This window comes from Python bivittatus, unplaced genomic scaffold (genome assembly GCF_059951505.1).
Source record: "Python bivittatus isolate LINGU-HERP-01145 unplaced genomic scaffold, Pbiv_v1 ctg000330_np1212, whole genome shotgun sequence".
NCBI lineage: Eukaryota > Metazoa > Chordata > Lepidosauria > Squamata > Pythonidae > Python > Python bivittatus.
Window position 1 is genome coordinate 32,980,725 of NW_028277058.1, and position 22,787 is coordinate 33,003,511.

Genomic DNA, 22,787 nt, shown 5'->3' on the forward strand with positions numbered 1-22,787 from the left:
GCCCTTTTTGTTCTGCAATGGATCTCAGATGTTGCCACTTTTCAAATCGTATACAGATGTATATTTTATAACTTTAAAAATTAATCCAGGATAAAGTAAATGCCCTCAAATGAAACAAGATCGTATCTTAAAAAACAGTAACGCCTGTCCCTGTTACTACCTTTTCCTTAATACGCTATAACTGTTCTTCACTAAAGACTTAAGGACGAGGAAAAGATGACTTCAAAATTAACCCGGAAGTTACGAGCTAGAAGCGAGTTTATAAGCTAAAGTCTATGAGACCAAACGCCGCTCATTTGGCCGGAAATCGGCGCTGTGTGTGTCCCTCTAGCCCGCAATCGGTTTTATAGTCTTGCCGTGAAATCGCGTGGATTTTCAAGATGGCGCCTGAGTAGAAAGATCTCCGGGAGCGGAGTCGGTAAGGCCCTTTTCTTCGTCGGAGGCAAGACGCCGGCCTGCGCTAACTGGTTGGGAGACTCCGTATGAATGGGCTTTGTTGAAGTCGTAGACCTTAATTTTGCCTCGGTCGCCATCCTGGTTTAGCGCTCTCGGCCTCGGCGGCAGGTAAGGAGAGTGAGATAGGAAGGGCGATTTCTCCTTTCGGGATCTTCTCTGTCGTAAAGACTTCCACTCTTCAGGGGTTAGCATTTCCCCCTGTAGCATTCATTTATGTTGCTTCTTCTTTCGGTCTCCTCCTCGCCGTTCTCCTCTCTAGACCGACAAATATTTCATGCTGGTCTTGATTAGATATTAATAGGTGTAAGTGGCTATTAATAGACTGAAGATTGTGGTTGTGCTGTATTGAATGCATGGCTTGAAGGATCTTGATTTAATCTTATTCAGATCAAGAATCACTCGTCAGAGCCAAGTAACCTCAATACAGAAGAAAAAGAACATTCACTTATATTCAGCAATTGTGGGTGGGTTATGATCATTCTCCTGCTAGCTTGGCCTCTTGTCTGTTAATCAGTTTGTGCTGAGATGTGTTTTAAGAGATTCCTTGGCAGGAGCAGTAGTCACAAGAAATTTGAGGAAGACCATGGGAGACTGATGAAGATGGCCTTATTCTGTGTTTGTTAGGCTATTGCTGAAATTATGTTTTTCCTCTATCTTGTCTAGTTTCATCCAGTAGAACAGTAAAAGAGATAAATAGTCAAAATGGGAAGGAGATCTACATCTTCCACTAAGAGTGGGAAGTTCATGAACCCCACGGACCAAGCTCGTAAGTGTCTTGAAATCTTTTTCAAGTTTGGACATGGGTTAGGGAAGATACATCATTGACTGCTTGTAGTATGTTACATATATTTAACACTGTTCAGGCTTCAAATGCAGCCATATTCTTAAGTTCACCAGTAAACAATATCACTTATTTAGGGACATAAGAGTATGTATGAGTGCATTGCATATACCTTCTAATTTATGGGTTGTGGACAAAAGTATATTGCCTTGCAAGGTAACCTCTAGATTACAGATACTAGCTTGCATAGAATAGCATGAACATGGTTGGAGTAAAGCTGGGCTTTGGTTGTGCTTGAGTTTACTGGTCAAAATGTGCCCAAACTGATCAGACTGTCCTTACCATTGGCAGGGAATGCTTCATATGGCATGAATGCTATTAAGACTGGTAACTTAATCTACAGCTTCTCTGTCAAATTTAGAGGTGTAATGTGAAACCCTCAATTGACCAAAGCCAGGATGGGCAGTGGGAATGAATATCTGTAGGGTCCTCTGGTGATAATTAGAGCATATGGAAGATTATGACTTGGGATATAAGAAGAATAATAATAAAGAACAAGAATTAATGAAATGAAAGTAATGAATGAATTAAAAAATATTGTATGCTTTTGAATCGAAGGCAAAGAAGAATGTAATAGATCTGAATAAAAGTAATGCAATCTTTTGGAGTGGAATTAATGCATATATGCAGAAAGTGAAAGCGTAGGTTTAATTATGAATGAAAAAGTTAAAATGTATGTCAGAAAGTCTGAATTGATGTCATTTAGGTTGTTCTGGGTATATACAAAAAAGGAATAAATAATTGGTGACAGTTGCACATTATGCTTAGTGCAGACCTGAACAACTCATAGAAAGGAAAGGGCTAGATGATACCTTAAAAATAATTGCAGGACACAAAGGAATACTTGGCACACTGATCTCTTGTTCAGCAACTGGAGGCAAAGGCACTTAGCAGTGTGTCTTTTGGGGCAGAAATGGCCGTAAAACCCTAGGCAACAGCGTATCCTTCCTAGCAGCGTAGCAATGTTTGGCAGCAGTGGATTGATTATTTTTTGGAAAACCCTGGTGGGCCACACCAGGCTGCTTGGTGGGCTGCATATTGTACAAGCCTACTATAGTGGATGGTGATAATGGTGAACCAGCAAAGAGTTTTGGGAAAAAGACAAGCATGTGTGATATCCTTTAGCTTGCTTAATATATTTATGAATAACTATAGAAGGAATGCTTGTAGTTATATTGGAGGTGTTTTAGTTGGGGATGTAAATGTGTAGGTACTTATGTATGCTGTAACGTTGATTGAGAATCAAATGATCTGCAGTTAATGTTGGATTGTATACTACAGTGAGAAGTATGCATTTGAAAATTAATGTATCAAATACCAAGGTAATTGTATTTGACAGGAATAATGAAGTGAATGCAAATAATGTGTAAATGGCAAAACTAGAGCAAGTTGAAGGAATCTGGGTACCTTGGTAGAATATTTACTTACAATGGGAAAATGGATGGAAAAGTTTTAAGCCAACCATAAAATATCCATATGAAAAGAATATCCTGCAGATCCTGAGAGCTATATTATCTGCAACAGTCCATAAATGGAATGTTGTCCTTTGAATGGATGATGAATGGATATATGATGGATTGTTTAGGTGCCATTAAGTTGGTGTCAGTTCTTAGTACCAAATATAAAAGTAAGTGACCAGTACAAAGTATATTGAGGTGGCTTGGTCATAGAGAGAGAATAAATGAGGATCCAGTTGCAAATTAAAAAAAAAAAAAAACCCTCTCTCACCCCAATGGGTGGTAACTGTGGACCAGAAGACAGTGGTAGTGATAGAGGTAGTGGTGCCAAGTGACAGCAACATCAGGAAGAAGAAGTGTGAGAAGTTGGAGAAGTACCAGGGTTTGAAGGAGGAACTAGAGAGAATGTGAAAAATAAAGGCCAAAGTGGTCCCAGTGGTGGCAGGAGCACTCAAGGCTGTGACTCCTAAGGTGGGAGAGTGGCTCCAACAGATCCCAGGAACAACATCAGAGCTGTCTGTCCAGAAGAGTGCAGTGCTAGAAACAGCTAAGATATGTCAGAACCCTCAAGCTCCCAGGCCTCTGGTAGAGGACCTGAGACTGAGGAAGATGCATACCTCACCTGGGCGGGGACAAGTTTAATAAATAAATACATTTATTTATTTATCACCCATAGGGGTGAGAGGGGATTTTTTTTTAATGTATGTATATATCTATTTATGCATATATGATCAAAGATCAAACAGAAGGCAACATGTGAAGTAGTAGATGGCTGTAGTGGAAGAAAAGGTCATTTACAAAGATAGGAAAGTATAGAGGGACATAGTGAATGGTGTTGGTATATAGTAGTTTTAACTATGGTTATTTTATGCCTTTCATTTCTTTGGATTACTATTTACTATTCTTTTTTGCACTTTGCATAAGCTTGTATTAAAAGGAAATCCTTAAAACCTTGTCATTCTGTCCTAATCAGCAAGTGTCCATTAAGGGTTGCCAGAAAAAAACAACAAATCTATTTTAAACTTAATCAAATGAACCTATTTTATATTGCTTCCTTTTATATCTCATCTCTTATCTATAAACAAATCTTTAAAACCTCATTCAATCCTAGTTGATAAAATTCCATTAAAGGTTACCAGAAATATCAACATAACTATTTTAACCTTGATCAAATGAACTTAAAATACAACAAATGAACTCTTCTTCCCATATCCCTCCCTTACCTGTAAACAAAACCTTAAAACCTCGTCATTCAATCCTAGTCAGCAAAAATCCATTAAGAGTTACCAGAGATTACACAGGTATTTTAAAAGTTTTAAAAGTTACATAGCTATTTTAACCCTGATCAAATAAACCAACTTTATATTCCTTTACTTTAACAATCTTGGTCTTTAATCCCTTCAAATACTGTCCTGTAACTTGATTTTTTTTTTCATTTTTTCTTTGTCTCTTCTCACAAAATCCTTCAGAACTTTAACAGGTCTCTTGTAAATCCAATCTAGGAAAGGTATCCAAGTCACTCTTCTGGCTTATTATTTGTATGTTCCTTTCAGTTATTAAAACATTAGCTGGTTTCATTTGTATATCCAGTATTTCATCTTTTTCCATATTATTCTTGTAGCCTGTAATTTTTAAATCTACATCTAAATCAATTTCAGTCTTGTCTGATAGAATTTGTTCCTCTTCCATAACATCATTTAGACATAGTCTATCTATAATGGCAGACATTCTGAAAATTAACTTCTGAGTCCATTGTCCACAAATATCCTTCAATATGTCCAATGTTAATCTATTTTGCTCCATTCGGTGTTAGTGAGTCAAATTTAGGTGTTCTTCTTCTTAACTGTAATCCTTCCGGTCCCCTCTAGTATCCACACTTCAAAATCCCATCCTATCTTTTTTTTTTTTTTAAAACATTTCAAAACATCAGTTTCCCAAGGGAAGGAGTCTTATATTTAATTTCTAAATCTTAATTCAAACCCATCTGGACCCTTAGTCCGTTTATAACTTTCCAAAATCAACACTGTAATCACCCTTTTGCTGTTTAATCCAGAATTTTTTTTTTATTAATCCTTAAATTCATACTTAAAACTTCTTTCGCTAAGGTTTGAAAGAAACTCACCCAGTGACTGCCATAAAACTTGCTGTTCTGAAGGGTCTCAATATTTAAAAAGCAGTAAGAAAGCAATTCCAAAGATGATTAAGAAACAAGGCTTGGCTGAACTTTTTGTTCATGTAGGCTACATTATGATTGTGAGCTTAGATGGAATCCTTCAACTCCCAGCTGCTCGACTCACAAGGTGACCATAAAAATTTCAGTTCCTGTGTCTGCTCACGAGGAGCAGCTGTCCAGAGTACATGCGGGCGATCTCACAATCTCTTCTTTCTCTGGAGAGATTTCACAGGCCCGGATCCCACATCCGGCCACCAATCTCAGCTGTAATGTCATTCCTCCTCCTTCAGGGATGTCAGTTCACCATGTCCTCACCTGAGGTCCCAGAAAATAATTCCAAAACAGTATTATATGTCTATGGTGTAGTGTGATATTCTATATAATGCTGTTCTAAATGAATGAAGGCACTTGCCAAGTACATAGGTCAGTGTGAAATGGCAATATTAGAAACAAATTACCTTTTTTATGCTGAAAAAGAATAGATGTGAGTTTTTGGTTACTTTAAAAAACTGATAATTATTACACAGCAAGTTAAAAATAACTTAATAAACAGTGTTGTAAACTCCGTAGTGAACATTAACTTTTAGAGTGAATTAAATTGTTCATAATGTAAGACTGCACAAGATCCTTATCTTTTAACGCTGCTCAAGGTAAATCAGTCATTTTTTTAATATATTGTTTGTGATAGAGTCCTATCTTTTCTATGGGAGCACAACATGTTGTGCATGAGGATCTTCCCTAATATAAACCCCACAAGAACAGCCCTATGGAGTAGGTTGGCTTTCCCAATGTTAGCTCTGTGATTGAATGGGGACTTGAACCCAAGTCCAAGTCCAACCTATTAACAACTACAGAATGCTGTTCCTTATTCCCTATCTATCCTCCCAAATTTTCATTTTCTTTGTCAGGTTGACGATATATATTATGATTAAATCCTCAGTGGTTGTTCAAAATGTTTTTACCTTTAGGATGTGGAGTCAAATTTACTGCTGTTAATAAGTACTAACCACTAATAATCTTAGAAGTCTGAATTTCAGAATGTGTAAAAAAACAAGTTAACAAATTTCTGGTTCCAGTGCTAAATCTATCTAGCTATCTAGCTATCTAGCTAAAATTTAGATACTGCCCATCTCACAAAAAAGTGACTCTGGGCGGTTCACAATAAAACAGGAATAAATATTAAAATACAATAAAGACAGTATAAAATACAATAAAAATAGAATAAAAACCAAACACATACGCAAATAATATCTTCCAAGACGTTGATGGCCAGTAAGATGTTAACATATGGGAGCATCTTCAAGGTGCTAGCCACCCCCAGGGTGGGTTGCCCCTTTTTTTTGTCCCATGCCAGTTGGCAGAGCCGGGTCTTGACTTCTTTCTGGAAGGACAAGAGAGTTGGGGCCTGTCTCAATGCTAAGAACATTATATGTTCTTAATGTTATCCAGATTTGAAATCCAGTTATGGTGTAATCCTATGACAATTCCAAAAATATCGGTTAGATTTTCTTCACCATGTTTTATCTTCATGTATAAAAATGCACATATTATTATATTATCTTCATAGGTATAGTGCACATATTTGTAATAGTGTGTGCTATAATTATGTATATCAAAAATGTATAACATTTGTGGTAATTTAATTTTGTTTTTGTAGGGAAGGAGGCCCGGAAAAGGGAGTTGAAGAAGGTAATAGATCTTTGCCATATTATAAACAGAGATTGGCAGTGGTATATGTTTCTCTGTTAGCTTTGTATCTGAAATGAAGTGCATATATATTAATATAGAATTTGCACATCATGTTAGCTGATAAACCTTTTCCTAGTAAACTGTCTTGTTTGAGCAACATTTGACATAGGGCACTGGGTTAGGATTATGGTGCCATTAATAAAGCTATATTTATTTGTAACTCTTACAGTAAATCTTAAAGAAAAGGAAAAAATAACCCTCATAAAACATGAAGACTGAAGATAGCATATGAAAACATTATATATGTATACAGGTAGTCCCCAATTTAAGAATGAGTTCTGTCCCCAAGGTCTGTCCTTAAGTTGAATTTGTATGTAAGCCAGAACAGTATTACAGGTAGTCCTCGCTTAACAACCACAATTGGGACTGGAATTTAGGTCAGTAAGCAATATGGTCATTAAGTGAATCGTGACCAGATCTGATTTTTATGATCTTTTTTGTGGCGGCCATTAAGCGAATCACTGTGGTCATTAAATAAATCACATGGTTGTTAAGTGAATCACATGATCATTAAGCAAATCACGCAGTTCCCCATTGATTTTGCTTGCTGGAAAATGGCCGGGAAGGTTGCAAATGGCAATCGTGACCCTGGGAAGCTGCAACCATTGTAAGTGCAAGCTGGTTGCCAAGCACCTGGATTGTGATCACGTGACCAGTTGTAACTTCAGGCACTGGTTGTAAGTCACTTAGTGCCACTGTAACTTGGAACGGTTGTTAAGTGAGAACTACCTGTATTGTATAAGTAGTATTGTGTAATTACCTTGAACCATTGTGTATTTAACTTGAATCATTGTGTATTTAACTCCAATTTTGCTACAGTAGGTTCTGTTCTTAACTATGGGTGGTCTGTAAACCAGGCATTCTTAACCTAGGGACTATCTGCATAAGTGTTAAAGAGGGAGAGAATGAATGTATATTTGGGTGGGTGGGTGGGTGTCACATTGCTTACATAACTTGAATATAAAACCCTCTGAGTTGCCAGGTATATAAGACTCAAAATTAGAAAAGTTGCTCTTTTACTTAGAGTTATTAAATATATTGCCTGTGTAGTCCAGGTTCTTAATTCTGGCTTTTATTTTCTGCTGAGTTCAGAACAAAAAGCAACGCATGATGGTGCGAGCAGCAGTGCTAAAGATGAAGGATCCCAAACAAATCATCCGAGATATGGAAAAACTTGATGAAATGGGTAGGCTTGAATCTCTTTTTGCACTTGAATAGAAAAAGAAATGTGATAGAAACAAAAGACTAGTTTAACAAGCATTATCCAATGCTGTGAGAGAAAGTAAACTCAGAATTATCAAGTGATAGATGGTTACAAGGAAGAATGGTAGCTGTTGCCTGTGTTTATTTTCTATGCCTTTATGTTTGTGCCTGGCTGTTATGAACCTCAGGTAGTGGTAAGAGGGTAAGTGAAAGTGAGGGCTTGCACAATTTTTTTCTTGCAAATCTTTTTCATGTATCTGTCCCAATTCTGTTTATAGAATTTAACCCAGTACAGCAGCCTCAATTAAATGAAAAGGTACTTAAGGACAAGCGTAAGAAACTGCGTGAGACCTTTGAGCGTATCCTACGACTATATGAGAAGGAGAATCCAGACATTTATAAGGAATTACGCAAGCTAGAAGTGGAATATGAGCAGAAAAGATCTCAGCTCAGTCAGTACTTTGATGCTGTAAAGGTACCTGCTCTCATCAGTTTTAAACTATTTGTTTGATTTTGCATTTTATTGCCTAGGTATTCATGAAAGGGGAAGATTGGTTTTTTAGTCTGCTTTTCAACCTTAATTATTTGGAATTATTTACCATGTGCATAATATGCATCTTGCTGATAACAGTATGGACAAATGATTATGAGGTTAGCATTGAAATTTAGTCTCATAAACATTGCTTCATGTAGGAAGCCAGCTGTTCAGCTAGAACTTCCCATGGAGTTTAGTAATGAGGGGCCACAGCAGAACCACCAATCTTTTTTTTTCTCTTCAGATTTCATTTGCAGAGCTGAAATAGCTGAGATCAATTCATATAGCTTGCCATGTGATATTCTTTCTGTAAGCTTGTATTACAGAATTCCACACTGTTACTTTTTTGTATGAATTGGTCCTCAGGGAAACTAAATATTGTGCAATTGGTTGCTTGTGGTTTTGTTTATGATTTTCATTAAATACTATGTTTTAAATCTTTGGTTCCCAGCCTGTGGTTCAAGGGATCAGTAATGGTCCACAAAGGACTGGTAGTTTCTTGAGATATTTTAGGTAATCTCTGATATGAATACCAATATATAAAAAATAATGGCCAGAAACTCAGGAGAATGTCAAAGATTTCAGCATTCTCCCCCCAAATCTTATGAGATAAGGTAGTTTTGTGAGTATTTGGTAGTCTTGTGAGTATTAGAATCATTTTGGGGTTCCTGCAGAAAGGAGTCATGTGAGTCCTGATTTATATGGTGGTCCTCAAAATATTTTTATGATGATGTAATTGCATAAGGAAAAGATTAGAAGCTGCTGATTTAAACAGTTAAGATTGTTCTGCCTGTATTGATGATCTAACAAACATAAGGTAGGGAAGAGGAAAGTGGACACAGCAGTTCTTGAAGTTACCTAGTTCTTCTAATGACCATTAAGAATGGAGACAGTTAAAGGAATGTAGAAACTGAAGAGGGAGACCACAGTGGATCTAAATTCTTGATGTTGCAGATGAATAATAATGTATATTTATTGCAATTAATATTTTCTATCTTTCTGTCAAAGCTCTTGAAGATTTTAAAAAATTGTATAATGTCTTAAGTCAGAATGACATAATTAAAAAAGAATATGACATGGAACTTAAGGTCAATCATGCAGTTCAGATAGATTATCAAATTATTGCAAGAGATTGTTCTGGAAGGAAAGGATCCCAGTCAATCCGTAGAATTTACTTATCTTACTAGCAGACTACAATATCATATATCACCTCAATTAGGCCACTATTATTTCTGTATTTCTTCATTATTTGCTTTCACCTTAAGTGCCATTTTTCTTTGGTGGAAAGTAGCATATAAATCTGTTTTATTATATTTCAGCTTTGGTGATAATATTTTATAAATCAGTTATTGAACAGAGTTGGACTTCTGAAATTTTTATGTGTAGTGATTCTTTTTCTCTGAAATAATGTTAATTTGCTTCAGACAGTTATCTAAGTCATTTGGTTCTGTTGCATTAATTTGTGATTTCTGGTTCAGCGTTTCTAAATTTTACTACCTTATTCCCATTAGTTTTTTTTTAATTAAAATAAAGTTGCATGGTACACCTAGAGAATTAAAAAAAAAACTCCTTGTTTTATATTGTAGTGGCTATTTTTTTAAAAAAAGTATTTATTTGTTATTGTAAATCATTTTCAGGATATAATTCTTTCAAAATTAGTAGAAATATGCAACATACATTGGAAACACTGATGAAAATACACGAATATACATTGTCACCACTTAAGGAAACTTAATTTTTTTTCCAGAATGCTCAGCATGTTGAGGTGGAGAGCATCCCCCTGCCAGACATGCCTCATGCCCCTTCCAACATCCTCATTCAAGATATCCCTCTGCCTGGAGCCCAGCCTCCGTCTATTCTCAAAAAGACATCAGCCTATGGGTAAGAAGAAAATACATTGCAGAGGATAGAGCTTCTGAATAGAGTTGGTAAAATGATTAGAATCCTGTGTTGTTCTTGCTGTTAGTCCCCTTCTAAGCATAATCTGCAACTTTTGCCATTTTTTTTTTGCTTTATCATCATATGGAATCATGTTCAAAGTGTAGATTAAGATATTCAAAGTGTACATTAAGGCAGAAGTTGAGTTTCTTTACAAGAAAGTGTTAGATTAGGATTGGTGAGACTCAGGTTCAAATCCCTTTCCAGCCATGAAGCCCAGTTGATGATTTTGGACCCGCAGCATCACTTGGCCTAGCCTTCACTTTTCGTTATTGTTTTGAAAACATTTGCAAAAATGTTCCACATTTATTTGTTGTTCTCCTATTTGTCTAACTTTTAGTTCCTGTGTATCTTTTGTTTTTTGTCTTAAAAATCTTTTTTTTTGTATTAATAATAAAATTGTATAAATAACTTCTGCTGTTACTACTGCTTTAATTTGTTCTGGTTGCAGGTGAATTCAAACCAAGAAACAAAAGCTTTGAACACAATCTGTTCCTTAGTATGTGAAAATGTTATGTTATCAAATACATTGTCAGATTGTAAGACCAGGAGCTGGAACTTAATTATGGCAAACCCATCACAGCTTACAGGCTCAGTTTGAACATTACACCAAATCATTCTTTGGCATTATATTCCAAAGAATAGGCTTTTGCAGTTCCTCTTTCCTTTCTTCCTTTGATAAAGCTATCAGAAATGGCTAATTGTCCCTTGATTTTTTCCAAACTTGGATAAATCTAAGATTAGTGTTAACTTTAGCTTTCTGGCTTGCTTCAGTAAACTAAATGCTTTGTTATACATTATTTTATTCAGATCAGGCAAAATGATAAGCTTGAAAACTGTAGTAATGGTTTCTGATCTTACACCTGTGTAAGGGGAAGCAAACTCATATGTTTAATAAGTCTTTTAGGCTGCCTTATTAGAAGAAAGTAAGGAAAGTTTCAGGCTTAAAGGTTTTAAAAAATTTCTAATATTGTACTTACCTGATTCTTATTTCTAGACCCCCTGTCCGGCCTGTTACTGTACTTCCACCTCCTGGGCATGGTGTACCTCGACTACCTCCTGGTAGGAAGCCTCCTGGACCTCCACCAGGGCCACCTCCACCTCAGGTTTTGCAGATGTATGGGCGTAAAGTAGGGTTCACTGTTGAAATGCCTGCTCGGAGAAGAGATGAAGAGGTGTCTTATAGCCCAGAGACAGGTAAATGGTTTCCCCTCTTCAAAGTATTATTAGAAAAAGGGTATTTTCTGAATATACCATCTATGTATGCTTAAGAGATGGAACTAGAAAAATTGTTTTAATTTTCAAAGCAGATGTGTCTTAGAAAATAGTATATATCTCTCTCTTTCCCTCCCCCCTTCAAATAAAACATCTTTTAAATTTTACAGGTCGAAGAGGCCATGATGAAGATGCTTCCAGTACGAGTGAAGATGAGGGATACCCTGAGGACATGGATCAGGACAAGCATGATGACACTACTGATGATAGCGATAGTGAAAGAAGTGATGCTGATAGCGAAGGGGAGGAGTTCATGCATCATGATGACAATGCTGAAAGGGAAGGTGGTGAGGACAAGAAATCTGGTAAGTTTAGGAAAAATTTGGATTGGATTGGATTGGATTTGGGTTGGAATGAACTAGTAGAAAAATTAGTAAGTATTATACTTACTTGTAACATGCATGTTTAGGCTTGGAAGAAGTTATTCCATCCTTGAAATGAGAACTGAATAGATCACTTTTTGGGAAATTAGATATTAGTAAACCTGATAGAATCAATGATTGATGATGAAAAAAATCTTCATATTTCATCACATACTTTTGCAGGTCATAGTGTGCGTTTTGCTGACATTCCTGGAAAATCAAGGAAAAAGAAAAAGAACATGAAGGAGCTCACACCACTTCAAGCAATGATGCTGCGGATGGCTGGTAAAGTTGTTTTTTTTTTAAATCTCCCTTCTGTCCAACACTCTTTTTTATTTTTTAGTTACAAGCCAGGGAAGCTTGTTTAAAGAAATAACACACAGGATAACTTTAAGCAAGGATCTGTATTAAGAACCCAGAATAGTAGTGGAAGGATGTGGGGCATTAACAAAACCAGTAGTAATGAAGAAATAATTTCAGATGATAACTTGCATGCAGTTGTCCTTCAGATTATTAAGTTCATAAAGTTCCAGAAGCATAGAAAAGAGCAAACAGTGGTGGGTTTGTATTCATCGTAAGTCCAGAGCCCATGGCCTATCATTTATAATGTTATTTATTTGATTTAAATGCTGTGTTTTTAGTCAAGACAATAATTGAAATAGCAAGTAAAATAGAAACTAAAACTAAAGTACAAATTATTTAACAGTTAAAAGCCAAATGAAAAAGTGTATCGTGAGTGAACTTTTAAAGGCATTGAGAGTGGGGCCGTGTGTAAATCCAAAGGAATTTAATTTTATAACCTGGAAACAGTGAAGGAGCATATAACATCACCCCAGTGAGGGCCTACAAATAAATATTCACTGTGGATAAACGTAATTCAATGTGTTCCAATTATAACTGACTTAAATCAGAGTTGTTATGCCTGAAAGATTAGTAGATTTATGGTAGCATGTGCTCTTAGTGGAATCACATTAGGATACACCTTTAGTTTGTACTAGCAAAAGCCTCTTGAGGATCTGTGGGATTTTTTACTAAATTTTGAACAGATAGATGATTCTGGGGAATTTTGGGAGTTGAAGTCCACACATCTTAAAGTTGCCTAGTTTGAAAAACACTGTACTAGCCCCTTCCATAAGTGCAGTTTTATTCTAGACTGTGGTGATTTGTTCCAATCATGTTTACAAATTCATTGATTTTAGTGCATCCTTAATTTGCAGGGCTGAGCCAAAGTAGATGTACTATTGTGCTTATTAATTGCATTTACACAGTCTTTGTTAGATTACAGCTAGATGAGAAAACACGCTCCTGTTTAATTAAGACTTCCTTGCTTCCTTTGGAAGCTTCTGTTGAAATGAAGATAGCAAGAAAATAAAATATTGCTTTCCTACAATTCCTTGCCGAGTAACATTAAAATTGCTCAGTCCTTGCCTTGGCTGCTTTTTGCATAATAAAGATAATTCATATATCTGGAGTGCAGTATTTTAATCATAATGATCAAAAATATGTAATGTCCATAACATTAAGAAAATGTATAAAGGAATATTAGGCTATTATCCACATCCCTTAAATTATTTAGCATGATAAAGAGAGAGCTGTAATTTCTTTGCTTGTAGGTCAGGAAATTCCTGAGGGAGGCAAAGAAATAGAAGAATATTCTGAAGAAGAGGATGATGATGATGAAGATGACTCTGATGCTGAAGATTCTCAGCAACAGCAGCAGCAGCAGCAGATCACAGAAGAGCCACACTCGGAGATGGGATCTTCAACACCTTCTCAAACAAACCAGCCTCAGCAGCAACCTCCACCTCAGCCTGTTCCTCCAACTCAGATCCAAGCACCCCCAATGCCTGGGCCACCCCCTCTTGGACCACCTCCTGCACCACCTTTGAGACCTCCAGGGCCTCCTACTGGCCTTCCTCCTGGGCCCCCTCCAGGTGGGTATTGATTTGCAATTACTGATTGGAAATCATTTGAACAGATGGTTTTATTATTAAACTAGGTACATGTAGGGGCTCTGATTTAGTTTTATATGATTAATGAAAAGATTGCTATATTTTTCACAAGGCTGAACTTCAGTTTTTGTTCAGTTACCTAAGCAAAATTTGTCACAAAAGAAGAATGGGGGAAAAAAACACACACCAGGATGGATATATAGCTATTCTACACAGTTTTCTTATCTGTACATATGGGAGAGTCTCATTCAGAAAGAAAATAATTTGTTTTAATTACTTAGTCATCCTTTTCATGGGCTGAATTGGAGTGCTTTGTAAACAAAGCATTCTTGAAGCATAATTTTTCAGTTTAAACCATACTAATTAGCAGATGATAGTGAAGAATTACCATTTTTGAGAAATAGTCATCTAAGATGTATTCGTATGATACTTTCAGGTGCTCCTCCCTTCCTAAGACCACCTGGATTGCCTGGACTGCGTGGACCTTTGCCAAGGCTCCTACCACCTGGTCCTCCACCTGGCCGGCCGCCTGGCCCTCCACCTGGCCCTCCTCCTGGTTTGCCTCCTGGCCCACCTCCTAGGGGACCCCCACCTCGTCTGCCACCTCCAGCTCCTCCAGGTAATGTTATAATTGAGCTGTGGGATGTTTTTTGTTTCTCCAGTGATTTCTAATAGAACACACTTTCTCAATTGGGGTTCCATGACAGGTTGCTAGGGGTTCTGCAAGAGATTGTGATTAAAAGAGAATAAATATTGTTTTTTGAAGTTTGTGTGCTGCACAATGCTAGTGCTTGCAGTGCTGGGAATTTTTATATTTTGCAACTCAACTGCTGGCCTGTTTGTTTGTTTATCAAATTTGTCACCGCCCATTTTAAACGACTGGGTGCTTTACAAAACAATTACAATCAATTAAAATTACAAAATTACAATAATAAATAAAAAATAAAAAGATCCAAAATAATTGGCGATCACTCAGGAAGCGTCATCAAGGTGCTAGCCACCCCCAGGATTGGGTAGAGTTGTTATCCCCCTATGCAAGCTGGCAAAGCCAGGTCTTCAATTTTTTCCAGAAGGCTGGTAGGATAGAGGCCTGCTGGACCTCTGGGGAGAGAATGTTCCAAAGGGCGGGAACAATGGCAGAGAAGGCTCTCCTCCTGGGCCTTGCCAGTTGACATTCTCTCCCTGACAGGACCTGCAACATGCCTTCTCTGCCTGACCAGGTGGGACAGGTTGGTGTGATGAGGGTAAGACGGTCCCTCAGGTAACATGGACCCATGCCATGTAAAGCTTTAAAAGTGATAACCAATGCTTTGAATTGGACCCGGAAGCAGACTGGGACCCAATGCAGCTCGCATAGTAAAAGTGTTATATGCGCCATTCTTGGGGCACTCAAAATTATCTGCGCAGCTGCATTTTGGACCAGTTGTAGCTTCCGGATACTCTTCAAAGGTAGCCCCATGTAGAGGGCATTGCAATAGTCTAGCCGAGAGATGACCAGGGCATGAGGGACTGACCGGAGAGCCTCCTGATCCAGGAAGGGGCGTAGCTGGCGTACTACACGAAGGTGGGCAAAGGCTCTCCTGGCCATGACTGCCACCTGCTCCTTGAACAGGAGTCGTGAGTCCAGGAGGGCCCCCAGATCATACACTGGGTCTGTCCAGGGCAGTGGAACCCCGTCTAAAACCAAAGATGGTAAATCCTTGGATACAGCGGGGCCTCTACTCCATAGCCACTCCGTCTTACTGTTACTCTGCTGTTGTTGTAAATGTTGTCAAACATGGATTGTGTAGAAGTGAATTGTATTTTGAAGTTTTCATTTTTTTTTGCAATTTTTATGTAGGGTTTTCCTGAGATCTGAAAATTATTTCAAAGGTTCCTCTAGGTTGAGGAAGATTGAGTAAAGTTGGTATAGAGAAATTAACTTGAATATTTCCAGTCTGTAAAACTAGGCAAAATATGACTAGTATTGTTGCTGAATCAAAAACACAAAATAGAGTTTTACTGTGTTTGTACCTCCAGTACATTCATGACAGTGTGAAAGAACTTCAGTAGGACATAGGACTGTAGGATTAGTTGGTCTTTCTTGGCAGATCTCTTGAATTTTCATACAGATATTGTGCATTCAAGGAAGCTAATAAATAAGTTTATGCCTAGGGGAATTCTTGAGAATCTTAACTGATACATAGTATATAATTCTTAATTTAATCCTTGTTCTTCACAAAGGTCAGAAGAATAACAATTTCTTTTTCTGCAGGTATCCCACCTCCTCGTCCAGGCATGTTACGCCCTCCTTTGGTGCCTCCGCCTGGATTATTCCCACCTGCTCCCATTCCAAATCCAGGTGTACTGAGTGCTCCCCCCAGCTTGATTCAGCGCCCCAAGGCAGATGATACTAGTGCAGCCACCATTGAGAAGAAAGCCACAGCAACTATTAGTGCCAAGCCACAGATTACAAACCCCAAGGCTGAAATCACCCGGTTCGTGCCTACAGCTCTTCGAGTCCGGCGAGAGAATAAGGGGACAGCTGCCTCTGTCCTTAGAAAACCTGATGACGAACCTTCTGTTCAGATAACCAAAGCAACTCCTAAAGCTGGCTCATCTGCCCCTGTTTCTGTACAGACCAAGGATGATGTTTATGAAGCTTTCATGAAGGAGATGGAGGGGCTTCTGTGACAATCAGTTAAGCTTTCTATCCTCTGTGATGAGATATGATTACTGTTTTAGGGATAGGGGTTCCATGTTATAGTGGCATCCAGTTGAAAACATATTTTGTGACAAGAAAGTGTCCTCCATCCCAATTAACCTGTGATCATACTTGTGGGGAGAAATAATCATAGAAAATGGAAGAAAAGGCACTGTCATATTATTAGTCCTTAAGAAAGACTTGGTTGTGTCTGTGCTCTATGGGAAGTATGTTGTCTTGAGTATTTTTAGTTATGAGGAGAAATACATAGTTTACCAGAGTAAATTCTGGTTCTAATCTCTTACATATATACCTGATCATCAGGCTTTTGTGTTTTGGTGGCTTTCTGTAAATATTTTGCAATGCTGTTTTTTAGTTGGAGAAATTTCTTGGTTCGTACACTGTCATAAAGGTGGACAGGCAAGATTGTTTGCATATGTGGCATGCAAACGGTTTGTATCCTGCTTATTCGGCAGTCACATTAGTGGCTTCTTGCTGGCAGGACAAATACTATTGTCTTATGAGAGAATAAATATTTGATGTAATACAACCCTTTTTGTGATTGGGTGTCTGCATTATTAATTTATATTTAGAAAGAGTATGAGGTCTTGTTTCCCGATTAATAGTGGAAACTAGGTAATGATAATGACCTTTAGTAAGTAATCCCTAAAGAATCTGGGAAAGAGGTATTTGTTTTTGCAATGTTCCCCAACTTGGTGACCTCTAAATTAAGTTCATACTCCTAATTTTTGGTTAGGGTAGTTGACGGGATACAGAGGTGAAATCCAATACATTTGATATTCATGAGGTTAGGAAGTGATATGTTATTGATTCCATTTGAGAGAGAAGATATAGTCCATGAATTTATCTTGTCTGTCTTTCATCCTTTTGTACTTCAGGCTTGCCTACAAGCCCTCAAAAATTTTGGCATTTGCAAAGCAAAAAATGAGGGGAAAGACTGACTTTGTTCAGAAGATTAGGCTTAAAAGGCAGTTGTAATAACAGCCCAGATTAAGGGAAGGAGCACTGACTCAATCTAGTGCTCACTAATTTATTACTTTGGCAAGTTTTCTTAACATTTCACCTACTTCCAAGCTAGGAAATCCTTTATGGACCCTCCTTTGTGTATCTAACATTGTCTTTAGTTTCTCTTTATCCACTGACAATAAACATGTTCTTTTAAATTGGGGAAAATTATTTTGAAGTTACAAGGCATCCAAATCCTATTGATAGATGCATGAAGCAGGAATGGATGGAATTTGCTATAGCATGAATATTTTGTACAATTGGAAGATTAACAGCTTCTGAAAGTTAAATTATTTATATTGGCTAGTGCTTTTTGGTGCTTCTTTGAAGGGTAATGAATGAAGATTAAAGTGTCCTGAAAAACAGATATGTACAACATCTTCCTGGGAATTTAATGGTTGGAGAATTCTGGAATCTTGCATTTCTTCTTTGGATCACACTGAGCCAGCCATTCTAAGGGCAGAATGGCTGGCTCAGGGCATGGCCATGTCTGAAACACTACAAACCACTTTCAGTTTAGAGGATTAATTTCTAGAAAACCTCCAGACAATCCCCAGAATGGATGGATGAATGTGGTTTGAAGGAAAAATGGAATGTTCCGCAGTTATGGAAGTTATATTCCTATGATGAATGGAGGATGGAACTGCCAATCAAAGGATGGCAACGTGGGGCATCTCTCACTTATATTCTGTTAGGAAGAGGGATTTGGGAGGTATAGGCAGAAGAACAGATCTGAAGTAGGCTCAGAATCAAGCCTGAAAATATTTTCCCCTCTTGAGGAGACAGGGTTAGGAATATTTTTTAGCATCTTAGTGGCCCAAGATTGTTGGGAAATAGCAGAAGTAAGAGAATCTTTAAAAACTATGTTTTAGTTATTTAATAAAAGTCAATGTTCTCCTTTGTTTCTATAATAACCGAGTGTCTGTAATATCCTTTATCTTCCCCATGTTCCACCTAAATATTACCTTAGAGACTTTAAAGAATTTCTAAATCAGAAAAGGGGTTTAGTGGTAGCAGATGAGCAAAAAGATAATAACAGCAAGGAGGGTACATAACAACCACTTGGAAAGCACAAGATGCTCCCCTTTGGTGTCACTAATCAAATTTTTGTGACTTTATTCACATGGCATTCTTCCAATGGTTGATTTTCTCTATCCCAAGGTCTGAACTCATGCCACATACTGAAGCATAAACTCACAGCAGGGACTGTGTGCACACAGCTTGCTTGACTTCACTGTGGTAAATTGACTCAGCATATTGTGTAAATAAAGCATTAATGTAAAGGTATAAAGCAAAATATCACTAGCCAGCAGAGGATTAATGTCATGATTCTAAAACAGTGAGGTTGGTGGGGGGAGGGTCATATCAGTATCTTTGGGAGTATGTGAAGAAGAAATGTGAGGTGGTTTTCCAAGGAACAGGGAGAAAGGGGGAAATTAAAAAAAGAAAAGAAAAACTGAAGCCCATAGCCAGGTTTGAAAAATCCTGGTAGTCCACTCTCCTTGCCGCTGTCTAGGAAATACATTTTATAGGCAGCTGCTTCTTCCAATGAGGTGGAAAATTGCAGGTCAGAAGCAAGCACAACTTCCACTCCCAACTTGTTCAGATCTTTATTTTATTTATTTATATTTTGAATTTAGACACCGCCTATCTCACTATCTTGAGGCAAGAATAGGCAGATTCTGTGGGTCTGGCTGTGAGTTTGGCCAAGGGAGGTATCAGTCAGCAAAGAGGGAGAAAGTCTTCAGTACAGTCTTTTATTTTCTCTCCTAACTGACTTGCTCCAATCTCTAGTAATTCTAGCCCAGCACAAAAAATAAAACTATGTGTACTGCACAAAAAAACCTCTGGAACTTCTTTCTTAGAGAAACCTTAATATGATGGCAAAAAAGCAGAGTTGGGGTGTATGTGTGCTTGTACAGATGGATTGTTTTATTGCAAAAGATAGAATCCAAGTTGTTCAGTGTGCTATATCTCTAAAGGCATAGAACAATGATGTCACGTGATCCTGTCCATTTGAACCACATTTGAGTCAAAGTCATATAAATATTAAAAAACCGATGGTTTATTTTGATGCAAGGAACAATTCTCTGAAGCTGAAGAAAATAGTATTGAAGCATTTCAAAATCTGCAATTTTGTGAAAACTTCATATGAAATACCTCTTCTAATTGCAGCTTTGAAGAACCCTCATGAAGTCTGAGAAGGAATTTTGGAAAATGAGTCTACAGTCAACTGGCAACAGATGATGTAGCTAAATATAACTGACCATTGCAATATTTTGCTATTTGTTTTGATTAACTGACCTTTGAATAAATTTATTCAACTATTTGTGCAATATGTAGATAGAGAACGTGGGAAAAAAAATGCTGATTTCTCAAGCTTTGGAGTCTATCACTAAAGCTCCCAAGAGTTTGAAACTCTAGTAACTGCTCAAAGCAAATTTTCTGAACAAGAAGAAATCAGTCAGAATTAGCATTGAAGAAGCTTGAGCAATGCTGGTTTCACAATCAGATTTTTAAAACAACAATGCTTGTTTGGTTATGAGATATATTTTATCTTTCACCATCAGGCATTAACTTCAAAAATTCTGCCCAGTTATCTGCTAGATTTGAGCTTTGTGATCAAGATTGGTTTGGCTCCTTGACTGTTGTTTTATAGTATATTGTTTGTATTATTTTTAAATGTAAAAGATGGGTAGCTACATAAATTGAAGAAAAAGGTCTGAAAGCAGATCATAAAGTAGGCCTATTCTACAATGAGGTTTGACTGTTGTTAAAGGAAAATACATTTGAAGAATTTATAAACTTGAGGAATCTGAAGAAGGAAATCTATCATGGAAAATATTAACCGTGAAACTTTAAAAAATGAAAGGTTTCACCTAAGATTGGTACATCTTTGAATATTTGAAAACTTAAAGACACTGTGAATTTGAAGCTTCAAAGGAAGAACACTGCTATCATTGCTCCTTATAATATAATGCATACATTTATACTGAACACCAGCTATTTATACACCGTTGAAATTAAAAGGATTTCTTTGACTTGAGGCTTTCTCTTGGAAAGGTTCTTGAAAATGATCTCAGTGAAAAAAATGACATTCATCTAATCAGTCTACAAGATGAATCTAAGTTATAGTTGCCAGATACAATGGCTGAAAATGTCATTTATGAGAATTTTACTAATGTTCAGCTTTTTCCATGGAAAATCCAAAATAAATTTTGAAACGTAAGTTTGCTTCTGTTGCCAAATTTAACTTCCAGCAAATGAGTGTGCAGAATCATATGTTATCATAGCTTCCTCTACATCATCTCATTTTTCTTGTGATACTACTAGTGATTTTTTTCTTCATTAGCTGGAAGTGACCAATTTCTCCAGGACCCAGAATCTGCTTGTGGCAAATGAGCAGCCTCAATGCTCAAGTGATGACAGCTGAAACAAATCATATAAATTTAATTATTGAAATAAACCATTGTACATTTAGAAAATGTTTTAGGTTTGCAGTATTTGATTTTGAAATTTCAAATTAAAATATTGATGGAAGCAGGTTTGAAGGGTTTAAAGTTTATCAAACAGGACATAGTTTTAGTTTACTTTAGTCTACTTTAGACTACATTCAAGATGTAGTCTAAAGTAGTTGGGGAAAGTGACTACCTGGCTTTGTCCAAAATTTAGGAAGTGCTGCCCACTATCTGAAAATTGCTGCTTGTAGAGTTCTTGGTGGTCTGCTGTTAGAGCTGAATTAACGTGTGTTTTCAACAGTCTCCGGGGGCAGTGGGCGGGAAATTAGAAAAATTTTTTTTTCCCTACTCAAATTCGAGAAGGATGAGAAATTCAGGGAGCCTCCTTGGGCAGACACAGGAACCGGCGGGCTCCTAGACAATAAAGGTGAAATAACCCCCAAAGCAACAAACAATTCCTCTACCCAAGTCGTCATAAATCTATATAGTATATGGAATTTCTCCGTCCCATCCCCAAAATGGCGATTCATGCAATGGAAACAGTGTATGTATATGTGGCGACAACCAGGGCTTTAAATAAGAGGCGTACAGAACGACTACTGTTACAAAAAAATTTTTTCCCCTGTCTCGTGCTACAATTTAGGTACACGCTGCGAGGGCAAATGGCATTTACTTAAGCGTCTCGCGATCTGTTTGACAAACAGGCTTAGCTCTTTCCGAGACGAAGCTGGCGGCTCTTAAAAGAGCCTTTGGGTGTCGTGTTTTTTCCGATAGGCCGCCCGTGTCAGGATCTACGCGGACCTAGGCTCTCTCCCCGCGGATGCGCCGCGCCAGCTGGATGTCCTTTGGCATGATGGTCACTCTCTTGGCGTGAATCGCGCACAGGTTCGTGTCCTCGAACAGCCCCACCAGGTACGCTTCGCTCGCCTCCTGCAGCGCCATCACGGCCGAGCTCTGGAAGCGCAGGTCCGTCTTGAAGTCCTGCGCGATTTCACGCACCAGCCGCTGGAAGGGCAGCTTGCGAATCAGCAGCTCGGTGGACTTCTGGTAGCGGCGGATCTCTCGCAGGGCGACCGTGCCCGGGCGGTAGCGGTGAGGCTTCTTCACGCCGCCGGTAGCAGGGGCGCTCTTGCGGGCCGCCTTGGTCGCCAGCTGCTTGCGCGGCGCTTTGCCGCCGGTCGACTTACGCGCCGTCTGCTTCGTCCGGGCCATCTCCCCGCTCTCGCCAAGCGAGGAAGCGAGAACCCTTTAAAAGGAAGGATTAAGGCGCTCGCTGCCTAATTTATAGTGCGTCCCTGTTTGTCTCTTGATTGGTTGGTACTAGGAAGGCGATTGCCATTGGAAAGCTTCTGGATTTGAAAACGCGCGCTTTGGTTGGTACCAGAAATGCCCCGCCTCCCACTCCAGTCTGTTTGTGTTGTTTTTGCGACTTTTCCCAGCATCTTCGCCTCTGGCAACTGGGGGTGTCAAGATTTCGTGGTTGCCGCTCTCTGACACTTAAGTGGCTGAAGTTTATTTTTGCTAAATGCGATTGCTCTGATTAAATCTATGGCAGGGGAGGGTATATATGCGTGTGTGGTGTGTTTGAGAGAGACTTTGGAACTCTTCATATTCATTTAAAAATATGAAAAAATAGGAAGGCGTATAACTCAAAGTTTAAAGCCTCTTACTTAAATATC

The 22,787-nt window shown here is 38.1% G+C and overlaps 2 protein-coding genes across 3 annotated transcripts; one reads left to right on the forward strand and one right to left on the reverse strand.

Moving 5' to 3' along the window:
• Positions 1-334: 334 nt before the first annotated feature.
• Positions 335-19,330, forward strand: WBP11 (WW domain binding protein 11). Of its 2 annotated transcripts, none has more exons than XM_007423200.4 (12): positions 335-564; positions 1,120-1,222; positions 6,585-6,616; positions 7,769-7,862; positions 8,158-8,354; positions 10,162-10,295; positions 11,350-11,549; positions 11,738-11,932; positions 12,173-12,274; positions 13,603-13,923; positions 14,378-14,560; positions 16,196-19,330. In XM_007423200.4, exons 2-12 carry the CDS (start codon positions 1,159-1,161, stop codon positions 16,612-16,614), a joined length of 1,941 nt encoding a protein of 646 aa, XP_007423262.1. In that variant the 5' UTR covers positions 335-564; positions 1,120-1,158; the 3' UTR covers positions 16,615-19,330. The 2 variants fall into 2 exon arrangements, with proteins under 2 accessions (XP_007423262.1, XP_007423263.1); XM_007423201.4 differs by having other exon boundaries at positions 357-418.
• Positions 19,331-20,295: 965 nt separating this feature from the next.
• Positions 20,296-22,370, reverse strand: LOC103058923 (histone H3). Its single transcript, XM_088141937.1, has one exon. It carries the CDS (start codon positions 22,318-22,320, stop codon positions 21,910-21,912), a length of 411 nt encoding a protein of 136 aa, XP_087998063.1. The 5' UTR covers positions 22,321-22,370; the 3' UTR covers positions 20,296-21,909.
• Positions 22,371-22,787: the final 417 nt, after the last annotated feature.